Source organism: Barbus barbus, assembly GCF_936440315.1.
Source record: "Barbus barbus genome assembly, chromosome: 1".
Classification (NCBI taxonomy): Eukaryota; Metazoa; Chordata; class Actinopteri; order Cypriniformes; family Cyprinidae; genus Barbus; species Barbus barbus.
The window spans coordinates 43,725,074-43,738,760 of NC_136729.1; the positions used below are offsets into that span (position 1 = coordinate 43,725,074).

The 13,687-nt window shown below is 34.5% G+C and overlaps 1 protein-coding gene across 2 annotated transcripts in view; it reads left to right on the forward strand.

Moving 5' to 3' along the window:
- LOC306869272 (rap1 GTPase-GDP dissociation stimulator 1-like) overlaps positions 1–13,438 on the forward strand; it is a 42,368-nt gene extending 28,930 nt beyond the window's left edge. For both annotated transcript variants that reach the window (XM_079415960.1, XM_079415961.1), the window contains 8 exons: positions 1,541–1,684; positions 3,501–3,632; positions 4,917–5,051; positions 5,930–6,055; positions 8,035–8,174; positions 9,324–9,450; positions 10,528–10,656; positions 12,531–13,438. In XM_079415960.1, the coding sequence (XP_079272086.1) occupies positions 1,541–1,684; positions 3,501–3,632; positions 4,917–5,051; positions 5,930–6,055; positions 8,035–8,174; positions 9,324–9,450; positions 10,528–10,656; positions 12,531–12,658 (1,061 nt within the window). In that variant the 3' untranslated portion in view covers positions 12,659–13,438. The remainder of the gene's footprint in view (positions 1–1,540; positions 1,685–3,500; positions 3,633–4,916; positions 5,052–5,929; positions 6,056–8,034; positions 8,175–9,323; positions 9,451–10,527; positions 10,657–12,530) is intronic.
- The last annotated feature ends 249 nt before the right edge of the window (positions 13,439–13,687 follow it).

Genomic DNA, 13,687 nt, shown 5'->3' on the forward strand with positions numbered 1-13,687 from the left:
TTGTACGAAACAAAAACAAAAAAAAACAAATGTTTTTTTCTTTTTTTACTTAAAAATCCCCAGAAAACTGACTATATCTTGTGCATAGACAGGACTGTTGTTAGACTAATGCAGTTCTGATGTATAAATAATATGATAGCGAATAAGATTATTTATTCACAAAATTGCTAAAATTATTTTTGTTTTATTTTACAAAAACATTGAAAACAGTAAAATATTTTCTATAGACAAGGCTGTAGTTAGACTAATGCAATTCTGATATATAATTTAATAATAGCAGTTAAGATCAGATGTATACAAAAATGGCTAGAATCAAACTAAATTTTATATTTTATTTTATAAAAAATACTGAATACTGAAAAAAATGATCCTTATACAAGGCGGGCATTATAAATGTTGATATATAAATAATATAATTTAATGATGGTGAATAAGATCATATATAGCCTACACAAAATTGCTGAAATCAAAAGTTTTTGGTTTATTTTACCAAAATGTAATGCTGAGGTATAACTAATATAATTAAATGGCAAATAAGATCAGATGTTCTCACAATGGCTGTAATCAAGCTATTTTTTAAACAAATTATTTTGGGTAGCTGTGAGCACAACTGCGCACTAACCACAACGCTAACTTTTTTCTGCTTCATTTTACTGCAATCCAACATTACAGCCTGGTTTTGGATGAGCAGGTTTTGGTTTAGTTTCTGTGGTTCAGTTTAGCCTGGGTTTGAGTTGAGTTTTGTTTGTCTGATATTAGTCTGTAGCAATGTTTCCAGCCAAAGATGCGAATTTAACTTGTGCGCAAAACTGGAAAATCGCATAAAACATTTGCAAATAAAGCACCGTTTCCATCCAATGAGTCAAAGAGAACAAAATCGTCACTTCCTGATAAACTGGCACTAATTATCTCTAAGAAAACTAGGAGAAAGCACTGAATATAATCATTTTCATATATAATAAACTACTTGTGCCTCAGAGCGAGCAGATGAAACACAATAAATGCAGTCATTGCTTTCGGAGGAGGATGCTGCTCTTTGGGAACACAGTCATGAAGGACAATTATACAGAAATAGCCTACTTTGATGACAGCCTTTGCTCAGGCATTTTAGAAGGACCCAAACAACATTTCAGATGCTGTGCAACGAGATCGGGCCGCTGGTTAGTCAAGTTATCCCGTCCCATCATGCAAAGTCACATAACGTTTTCGATGCACATGGTGGAATTTTTCTAGTAAATGTGTTTCCATTGTTGTTTATGCACATTTTTTCTTACCGGATAAAAAGTTTATTCTACTCAATTGTGCGCATATGGATTTTTTTTTGCACATTTTTAGAATTTATGCACACCTTGGCGTTTCCATCCAGCGTTCTTTTTATGCAATTTTCCAAAATGCACTTAAAAATAGGTAGCTTGTGTCTGATTTCGACTGTAACTGATGTGCAGCCATAGGTTGTGAAATCCCTGTTAGACATGAAGGTGTTAGTGAAGGTGTGCTGTGAAGCTTCAGATATAATAAGGATCTGTCTTGTCTCTCTCAGATGTGATCAAGCTTCAGCTGGTGGATGCTGGTCTGGTGGAGTGTCTGCTGGAGGTCGTGGCTCAGACGGTGGACAGCGACAGGGAGGAGGATGTGGCTCAGCTCAAGACGGCCTCAGACCTCATGGTCCTTCTGCTGTTGGGAGGTACAGGACCAAATCTCTGACAGAACTCAGATTACCCTTAATTAAATGCTTTGAAAGAACAAACATAGGTGCATGCAACAATAATGCATCTTGCATGTCATTTCCTCTGTGTGAATAAAGCAAACAGAGCCTCATAAAACAGAATGACATAGTATCAAGCTATGACCTCATACAGTGTGTTTAATTAATGAAATGTGCTATTCCTGTGAACGTTCATCATTTAATTTAGTCCCCCAGCAGGTATATCAACTTATTACCGGCTAAATAGGGATGCATGTCCTTTTACCTGGAGAAGAAAAGGCTGAAGTGAGGCTTTTCTGGATGATGTGTAATTCACTTAATATTAAACACTAGCTGAAAGAATTGTGGGGCATTAAAATTACTTTCACTGAATGTTTTTTTATGCTCACCAAGGCTGCAATTATTTGATAAAAAATACAGTAAGTAATATTGTGAAATATTATTACAATTTAGAAGAAATCTTTTTATATGAAAACATTTTAAATTGTAATTTATTTTTGTGATCGAAGCAGAATTTTCAGCATTATTACTCTTCAGAAATCTATGGAAGCAGAATAATGACAATAGTTTTTGAAACATAAAGCATGCTGAATTCCACAAATCGAAAAAAAAGAGATGCATTGCAATTAACAGTGCTTGCATTTTTAGGTCCTGAAATTTAACATTTAAATTTAAATTTAGTTGATTGAAGCTGTGGATATTTCAATTCAAAATATTTTTCATAATTTTCATAATTAAAAATTCAATAATTCATATTCACCCTACAGAATTCACTACCAAAATATTCAGTCTGTTTAAGAATACGATGTATGATATTCAACAGGCAAATTTCAGTCATTTTATTTCACTTTCCAAATTCGCTGCCACAAATTCAGTGGTTAAAATTCGGCAGAAAATTGAGCGTTGCACATCCGGGACCCGCAGGAATAGCAGTAGAGGACCGATGCATGATCTCCAGCTGATGTCAGCCCCTCACCAGCAGGTGACGCAAGCGGCTGTTGATGAAGGCCATATGTGGATCAAGTCATTCATTTACAAAAACTGATTTGCAGAGATGGAGCAAGCGCTAAGTAGAAGTTTTGATTATCGGGGGCCAGTACAAACATGTGGAAACACTGATAGTGTGTATGTTTAATTTAATTTTTGTTTAAGGATTTTCTGATTAATAGAAAGTTCAAAACAACAGCATTTATTTGAAAAAAAATATATATATTTTGCAACATTATAAATGTATTTACTGTTGCTTTTAATCAATTTAATGCATCCTTGCTGAATAAAAGTATTAATTTAATTTATTTAAAAAAAAATCTTTCTAACCAAATAATGCTCTGAAAAGGCAACTGAATTGAAGAAAAAATGGGTTTCGGAAGATTTTTGAGAGTTGAACTATCTGATTAGGCAGATCATACTCCGATTTCACTCGTAACTTAAAAATGAACAAAATGTGTAGTTAATGCGTTTTGCCTTTTTTTAAGTGTGGCATAAGTTCACTGCACTTTCTGCTGAATAAAACAGCCAAAACCTGCCTTGCGTGGTTCATTGATATCATGATGAATGATACAATCATTAACAGGCAGTCAGAATCCACCCTACTTCCAAGAGCTCAAGCATTTAAAGCGGTAGACGACAAAACTGCAGCATGTGCTTATAATAAACAGAACGTTATCATCTGTTGATTTGGATGCTAATAGTTATCGCTCTTAGTGTGAATGGCTTTAAAGGCTTTGTAATTTACTTCATTCTGTCATAGTAATGCATGTGTGTTGTCGCTCATGTGTTATGTGTTTTCCTGTAGATGAGTCGATGCAGAAGCTGTTTGAGGGGGGTAAAGGCAGCGTGTTTCAGCGGGTCCTTTCATGGGTGCCCTCCAACAACCACCAGCTCCAGCTAGCAGGAGCGCTCGCCATCGCTAACTTTGCCCGCAACGGTGAGGCTTCAGCAGTGTTAGGGAAGGTTACTTTTAAAAGTAATGCATTACACTGCTGCCTAAAAAGTAACTAATTGCATTACTTAGTTATTTTTTAATAGAAAGTATAGCATTAAGTTACTTTTGTGTTCCTTTTTCTCATCTGGGCTGAGATTGTTTGTTTGTTTTTAATATAAAAAAGTAATATTTTTGGCAAATATTAAAGTTATAGATTATGGCAAATATATTTGGTGGCAAATATCACACCAAACTTGAAATGAATAAGTCTCCGGCTGAATGAAATGTAAATGCACATCTGTACATTACGGGCACAGCCAACCTTACAGATGTGCTGCCATTCTGGAAAATTAAACACAAATGTTACGATTGTGCTCATAAGTTGCAGAATGTGCAAAATGTTAATAATTGAAACAAAATAAGAGAGCTCATGAAAATGGCATGTTATTGTTTATTTAGTCTTGAATAAGCTATTTCCCATAACAGATGTTTACATATACTCCACAAGACAAAATAATAACTGAATTTATAAAAATGACCCCATTCAAAGTTTACATACCCTTGAATCTTAATGCTATGTGTCGTTTCCTGGATGATCCACGACTGTTTTATATTTTTTAATGGTTGTTTATGAGTCCCTTGTTTGTCCTGAGTAGTTCAGCTCCTGCACATGATTTGGTTTTCCAGCATCTTCTGCGTATTTGAACCCTTTCCAACATTGACTGTATGATTTTGAAATCCATCTTTTAACACTGAGGACAATTGAGGGACTCATACATAACATGCACTGATGCTCAAGAAGGGCCACACAATGCATTAAGAGATGGGGGTGTAAACTTTTTAAATCGGATGATCAGAGGAAATTTGACTTATTTTGTCTTCTGGGAAACATGCAAGTATTTATGTAGCTTCTGAAGTTCAATAATAAATGAAAAAATATGATTACTAAACAAAATGAGAGGAATTTACACATCATCATCATCCTGTTCAAAAGTTTACATCCCCCCCCAGCTCTCAATGCATTTTGTTGTCTTCATGTTTACACAGCGCACTTGATTTTTTTTCTCAACATGGGGACAGGAGAGCTGTCCGTCAATAAATGAGAAAACAAAGTAGCTGGTGTTACTTATTTGAAAAGTAATTTGAATATTTTCTTGTAAATTAAAAAGTAAGATTACTTGAAAAAAGTAATCTGATTACATAACTCTAATTACTTGTAATACGTTACCCCCAACACTAGACGATCGCTGTGTTGAGAGTGTAAATAAGGGTTTTTTTCGTGTACAGATGGGAACTGCATCCACATGGTAGACACTGGTATCGTACAGAAGCTTCTCGAGCTGTTAGACAGACATGTTGAAGAGGGGAATGTGACGGTGCAGCACGCTGCCCTCAGCGCTCTGAGGAACCTCGCCATCCCAGGTCAGTCTGAAAGTTCACTCAATCATTGAATAATTCACTCACCTGTGTCTTAAAGTCCCCCTGTAGTCAAAAATGTTATCCCTTAAAACTCATCTTTGATCATCAAAATTACATATTTAAATGTTTATCTTATGAAAATATTTTTTTCATGCCTTAAAATAGCTTGAATGTAACTCTACACCCTTGCCTCATTTACAATACGCAGATTTATGAATATGCAAATCATCCCTGCTTCCACTCAGAACAGCCAGGCTCTTCTGATCCACGGATAATGACTGATAAAACAGTTTTTACTAGCGGACAACTACAGTGGAGACTGCAACAGTCGTTAAAGTTACTTACTTGACGATGTTGTGTCCTCAAAATGCCTTGAAGACTCGAATGCAGCCAAGTTTGTGATTCTTAATTCGTGCTCGCGAGCGATGCGTGTGAAGTGCAGACGCCAGTGCGGGAGAGATGGGTCTGACTCCGGGCTACTTTTACACTGTTGCCGCGGGTTATTATTCAAGTTAGCAGTTCTAAATTCACATTAAACCACGGCTTCATGGGTTTTTTGCTCTATTTTATTTTTGGTTTTGTGCTGGTAATCCGATTGGTATATTTTGCATGCGATCTCTATGCGTGCTGCGTTTGTATAAATGGATATGCTAATGATAGGAATCTATCCCTTGACGTGATTGGTTATTGAATATTGAAACCAAGGGCTGTTTCAAACCGCGTTTCTGGGACTGCCTTTGGGAAACTACAGTTTTAAGGAGAAATTACTCAGCTATGGTGTTGATTAATGGATTGGCACATGGTTTGTCTAAAAGCAAATTAAAAACTTGATTTTCACTACGGGGGACTTAATCTGCTCCATCTTCTTCTCTCTTCTCCAGTGATCAACAAATCTAAGATGCTCTTGGCTGGTGTGTCGGATGTAGTGCTGAAGTTCCTCAAATCTGAGATGCCTCCAGTCCAGTTCAAGCTTCTGGGAACATTACGGATGCTCATCGACACACAGGGTATTAATGAACTGTTCCACCCCAGAATCATGCCATTGGTTGAGCTGGTGTTGCTGTGCTGACTGGTTGTGTTGCTCAAACTAAATTTGATGTTAAAATTATACACTTACCTATAATTTGAACTATATATAAAAAAAAAAAACTATGTGATTATTGTGTATTATTATTATAATTTTTATGAAATATTATTGATTATTAATTATGATTTTCAGTATATCCTTTTGAAACCGTAAGTTGGGACAGGCAATCCCTTTAGTTCTTTAGGGGGCGGGACAATACCATTCTAAAGAGGATGTGATTGGACAAAAATCGGCCACGCCCATGAGTGCAGGTTGCATCATCAGTTTTTTTGGTCCTTTTTTTCTGAAAGAGATGTTTTTTTTTTTTCCAATTGTTAAAAAAAATTTTTTTCTGTAAAATATGGATATTCATACTTGTTTATTTTCATTAGATAAGTATGAATATAGTGTATGTTATTTATGTTTTATTTATATTTTAATTACTTCTATATATAATTTGAATTTAAGAAACACAACTATACAAAAAACATCAATTAGAAAAGCTAAATTGGCAACTAAATGAAATAAAATACGTTTAGATTGAAGAACTAAAATTGCTAAAACTGAAATAAAATTAATTAAAGATAACTTTACTAATACTGAAATAAAAATATACTAAATATATATACTAAAATATAAATATTCATACATATTGATTTCATTAAACAAGTATGAATATTATATTATATATATTTTATGTTGTTAAATTACTTATTTACTAATACTAATAAAACTAATAAAAATGACAGAAGCTCATAACAAAATGACTAAAACTTAAACTAAAATTAAACTGAAAGTATAAAAACAAAAGCTAATTCACAATCATTAATAAAGTATATAAATAAAACATTAAAATAACACTGATTTAATTGTAGCTTCAAATGTGTACGTCTGTGACCACATACAAACATAAGCTAAAACACACAAAAAAGCTCTTGATTAGCTTACAAGTCCCTGTATGTGTTACAGCTGTTTAGCTCAGTCAAAGACGGCATGTGTGATTTGATCTGAGGTTCAGGCCTGTCCCAGCTGCTGCCACACAGCAGTCAGTCTCTGATATTAAGTGAGCGGAGGATCGATGGCACTCTGTCATTTAGTAACTATGGATCTACAGACTAGGGCTCTGCTACGGACGAATTTGCATTGTCTTTCAATGGCAACGGCCCAGCCGTGTTAGCTTTCAGTGACAGCTTGGGTTTAAAACTAATATTCCAGGGTAAATACAACTTAAGCTGTATCGACAGCATCTGTGACAGGCTGTCAGTTACCACAGAAAATAATTTCAACCCATCTCAGAGGGTTAAAAAAACCCAAAAACTGAAATATGTGTACAACAATGAACGCCTAACAGAAATATGCATCTTTTACAGTGTTTAGAAAGTACACTACTAAACGTTTGGTGTTCAATCAGCATATTAAAATAATTTCTGAAGGATCATGTGACTCTGAAGACGGTGTAATGGCTGTTGAAAATTCAGCTTTGCATCACAGGAATAAATTACATTTTAAAATATATTACAACAGAATGCATTTATTTTAAATTGCAATTATTTCTGGCCAGCCCTGGTGAGCATAAGAGACTTCTTTCAAAATCATTGAAAAATCTTACTGACCTCAAACTTTTGACTGGAAGTGCACAGTTTAATAGGAAAGGTTTTACAATCGGGTTCACTTTACAGCTCGTACATAACACATTTTTCCCAAAAGATTTCATGGAAGAGCTTAAGCTGTCCTATCCTAAGATGTGATTTTTGAGTGTTAAATGGTGTCTTGTGGTGTTGGTCCTCATTGAAATCATACCTTATATTTTATATATATATATATATATATATGTGTGTGTGTGTTGTAGCATGTGCTCAGTCTATGGTGGTTTGTGTTCAGTAGGTTATGTTTATCGCTGTGTGTGTGTGTGTGTCGCAGCTGACGCAGCAGAGCAACTGGGGACAAAAACAAATCTGGTGGAGCGTTTGGTGGAGTGGTGTGAAGCGAAAGACCATGCCGGAGTGATGGGAGAGTCCAACCGCCTGCTGTCTGCTCTCATCCGACACAGCAAGTCAAAGGTCTCGCACTCTAGCACTTCTCTCATTAGGGCTCTCATATGATGTCTGTGGTGCAGAAACACGGACGGAAAAAGTGTCATAAAAATTGAATTTACTGTATAACGCGGAATGGCATGGAATTTGTCAAATTTTGGATGAATAAATCAAAAGTAGGTCAGCGCACTTAAATCAAATCAATGTCTGTGAATATTAAACCGCAAAAAGACTATTTATATAGGAGTCCTGCATGTTCTGCATGAATGAACTGTCATGGTTTTGACTACTACACACATACGGAAGCATATGTGATGCTCATGCTTTCCAGTGTCTGCCAACTCACAATATAAGCACTCTTCATCTCCAGAGCTGCTCTGAGAGTCACTTCATGAGCATTTCAGAAAGTCTATCTTCATATCACATACACACAGAAGTTAAAGGTCTTCATGGCAACCCATCAAAATAAAAGTTTGGTTTAACTTTTGAAGAAATTGAATATATTACTATTGTACATTACGTTTCAATATAATAATAATAATGTTATTAGATGTTATCAAAACTTATTTTTTTAAGGAATAACCACACAATTTTTCATCCATGTTTTAATTTTAACAGTAAAACTCTGTTGTGCAGCCCTTTGACGAAAAAAAAAGTTTCCTTAATTTTTGTTTAAAAGATAAATTAATATTTTATGAATTTCTACAAAAACAATCATAGAGCCCTATAATTGTAAGTAAATAAATAAATGGTTATTTTTATGATTACAATTAATTAAACATGCATTTTGATTGCTAACATTGTATTTAAAATTTAATCAAGAAAAGTTCAAATGCAAAAAAACTGATTTTGGTTAAACAAATAAACAATAAAAGCAGATTTCATAGGGTCTTACTCATTTCAGTGCAGCACTTTGACCAGACGTGCGTCATGAAAAATATTGTGCAAGTGAAAATTCCATTCGTACCAAGTAAATCTTTTGTTGAATTAAACGTGAAGTTTTAAAGTATAAAGACTGAATAGTATTTTCTTGGAAAACATGCTCCAGTAATCTTTGTTTTATTTCATCTTGAATGCATGTTCTGATTTAGTTGTTTCATGCTGTGGATGATTTCTCTTACTGCAGCAGATGCACATCGTCTGGAAGCTTCTGACTGCTGTTTTCTTTCTGAATAGAACGTGGTCCGAACAGTTATACAAGGTGGAGGTGTTAAGCACTTGGTAACCATGGCGACGAGTGAACACATGATCATGCAGAACGAAGCGCTGGTGGCCTTGGGTCTCATAGCAGCACTAGACCTGGGTAAAAATCAAAGACTACTGTATGTTAGGGTGAATTCAGGTAAACTCTGGCACTTTTTGCCAATGAAATGACTGGGAAAAATTGCCCCAATTATCCTGAATTAACCCTACATGTATTTTTAATGAGATGCTGACATACCTTTACATAAAGTCTCTTACATAAAGTAATTTTAGTATTACTTTATATAGTTTTCATTTTAGTTTTAGTTCATTTCAAATTTGAGTTATTTCTCTGTGCTTTTGTATATATGTTGCGCTGTGCTTTTGTGTATGTATGTGTGTATATATATATATATATATATATATATATATATATATATATATATATATATATATATATATATAAAATTATCTAATATTTATTATTTTTATATATAATATTATAGTTATATGCATATTATTTTAGTTTTATTGCAATTACTGAAAATTAATTATTAAAAGTTTTAATGGTTCTAGTTAACCGTAACAACCCTGCTAAACTGGTTCACTTTTGTCTTTGTGATGAATGGCAAAAAGAGTCCTAATTGACCTAAATTCACCTTATTTGAACAGATTCAGGGATTCAGTTGCAATTTAGTGAGGTCGATAGCCTAATAGAAATATATTATATATTATATATATATATATTATATAATACCGAAATAGCTAAACTTACAAATTAACACAATTTGTAGTATTTTTTTTATTTTTATTTTTTTAGTAAAATTGTTGTTTTGTAAAGATATTTATATATATATATATATATATATATATATATATATATATATATATATATATATATATATATATATATATATATATATGCACAATTTATATTTGTCTTACAAAATTGATTTAAATAATTTAAGCCTTTAGTGACATCAGATTTACATTTATGCATTTAGCAGACATTTTTCCAAAGCATCTTGCAAAAGAGAAACAAAACCAATTCCAACAATATTCATAATACACAATGCCAGGCTTTTAAACATCTAGATTAGGAAACAAGTAAGAGAAGAGGAGAAATGCAGAAACAAGTTTGTAAGTGCATTTGTTTAAGTTATTCATAACTTTTAACTGAGTCACTTCATGGTTTCAGATTGCGCAGAGAAGGACTTTGTCGATGCTAATCTGGCGCAGGTTCTACTCAAACTCCTGACAGATGAACACAGTGCACCGGAGATCAAATACAACTCCATGATTCTCATCTGCTCCATCATGGGATCAGGTGAGTCAAGAGATCACAGAAACAAATGACTCAACACATTCACAAGTGTGGGAACTACTGAACAAAAAGAAGCCTGAAACTATACTTCCTAAACCAGTGTTATTGTTAAAGGGGTCATATGATACGATTTCATGTTTTCCTTACAAGCTGTTTGTGCATATATAAGATCTGTAAAGTTGCAAAGATTAAAGTCTCAAATCAAAAGAGATATTCTTTTTAAAAGTTAAGAGTCTGCCACGTCTACGTCACGGTGTGGGAAGATTTGCATAACACCGCCCAAATGTTCACGCAAAGAAAGAAGGCGTAACTTTTATTCTCGCTGTAGTATTGTTGTTGCTGCCACCATGGCCTGGAGACACTGTGTGTTTCATTGTGAAAGCGAAAGTAGTTTTGTTTGGCCTTCCAAATGAGTACACAACTAGAAATCAGTGGTTAAGTTGTATTTACAACACTCCTGATCCTGGGAGAGAGCAGTCTACAATGTGAACACTATGAATGGCTGTGAACACTATAAAGTGAGGCCAACGTCACAAGGACAGTTTGGTGCTTCTGACTCACAGTTTCGCTATTTAAAGAATTTGCTACTGACTATTCAAACGCGAGTTTTGAGCAGTGTAGAGTAGTGCTTGTTTGGCGTTTCTACAATCACAAATGCAGACATGGTAATGTTTATGCGGCGCAACGACAGTATAAGTCATTATAATCAGTAATTATGTCCTCACTGAATGCAACAAATGCCTCGTTTATAATGGGTTTTATTGTTTTCATGTCGTCGCGTTGGGATACGGCATCACAACATGGTAAGGGGCGAAACATTTCCGTCTCATGCTTGAGGTATTTGGCCAATCACAATGCACTGGATAGCTGGCCAATCAGAGCACGCCTCGCTTCTCAGAACGATGAGCTTTGTAAAAATCGACGCGTTTCAGAAAGGCATAGACAATAATGTACAGTATGTGGAAAATGATGCGAACCTCGTAAACACATTGCATTACACCAAATACACCAAATAATGTTCTTTTTAGCAACACCACGTGACCCCTTTAACTAAAACTATTAAAAATTATTATAATTAACTGAAATAAAGCTGAAATAAAATATAAATATTAAATTAAAATGTTAAACACAAATTTTAATTGTTTTAGCAATTAGCTGTAATAAAATAAAGCCCAATAAAAATATTAAAAACTAATAAAAAATGACAAATGCAACTCATCAAAATGACTAAAACTGAAATTAATAACAAAAAAAACTGAAATTAATAACTAAAAAAAAAAACTCAAAATATTAATAAATACTGTAATAGCATAGAAATAATAATAAAAAGCACTGACTTAAATACTTTAATAGTATAGAAAAAATATTAAAATAATACTGACCTAAGCAACCAATATTTGGATTATATTTAGTTGTTTAAATATTGTTACATCATAAACATGTAACATATTTACAAATTACAAGGTTAAAAATGCAATATATGCACTTTAAAAATGTTTTTAAGTTGTAAATAAAACAATAAAATTAAGATTATCGGAGTGTGTTTTACAAGAAAATACTATTTGAGTCATTCTGCTTCCAAATTTCATTTTAATTAATGTTTTATTTGCGGTTTCTTTTTCATTAATCGTAAACGTACTAACAATCTTTGAGTGAAAATTGTTCCTAGACCATTTTTTACATGGTGACAATTTTGAAAATTAAACGTACACTGTTTACTTTCATAACACACATTCCTAGTCTTATTGTGAACGATTCATCACTACCTTATTCCAATTTTGTTATATTTGTATAACCTGATGTGCCAAACTACACTCTCATGAAACTGTTTCTTCTATTTGAATGAGTGATTTGTGCATTTTCTCCTCTCACCTCAGAGCCGCTGCATAAAGAAGTGCAGAGCTTGGCCTTCATCGATGTGGTTTCCAGGCTGCGCTCACATGAGAACAAGACGGTGGCGCACCAGGCCTCTCTCACAGAGCAAAGGTTAACGGCACAGAGCTAAAGGACTTTTCCACAGCATCTCCCTCTGCCTGCTTCCCCTCACACACATATCTCTCGTTGTCATGTGCCAAGCTGTTGTCCCCTCCGCATTCCCTGCTACAGACTCTCAAAGCCCTCTGTTTGCTCCGCACATGCAGAGATGTGTTACCCAAAGGCGGCCATACTTCGTAGACAGCCTTCTTCAATAGATTCATAGCCGAACAGCAAAATATTTTTAAAAGACCATAGCTGTGATAACCCCCCCCCCCCATGAAATTCACCTATAAAAGTTGAGATAAAAATAGAACATGAATGGAAATAGTGCAGTTGTGCTTTCATGACATGTAAAATCACCAACCAACTTGTGCATGTTTTTTTTAAATCGTCCAGTTTGTTGATGTATCTGTGTTCAGCATTCAAGCCACACCCATATGATATGCCCCGCCCCCTCTCCTTCTGCTTACTAATTTACATAGAAGAGTAGAGATCAAATGTGTTTGTACTGTATAGGGCACCTCTGGACCAGCATGGACCTTTTCATATTTTGCCTCCTGGTCCTTGTGCCGCCCATGATCCATATCTACTGGAAAGAGCTAATTCCATATCATTAGTGTGTTGCATTTACAAAAATCGATGATTATTGTCATATGGATGTGTGAAGAAGTAATATATCTTGATACCGAGGACTACAGTCGTTGTATGTGATGCTCTTGGAAACACGATTTTTATCATTTCAGGACCTCATCAAAAGAAGTGACGTCATTATAGTGTAGTATCAATAACTTAAAAAGGATAGTTCACCAAAAAATAAAAAAATTCTGTCATTTATTCACATTCATGTCGTTCCTTTTGTACGGAAGTTCTAAGCGGCCATGCATTATTATAATTTTTCTGTCTTGTTTTCTCGTGATCACGACCTAATTTTCTTGTGATCTCGACATAACGAAAGTTGTTTTGTCGTTATCACGACTTAATTTTCTCGCGATCTCGACATAACGAAAGTTGTTTTAGTCGTTATCACGACTTAATTTTCTCGTGATCACGACATAAC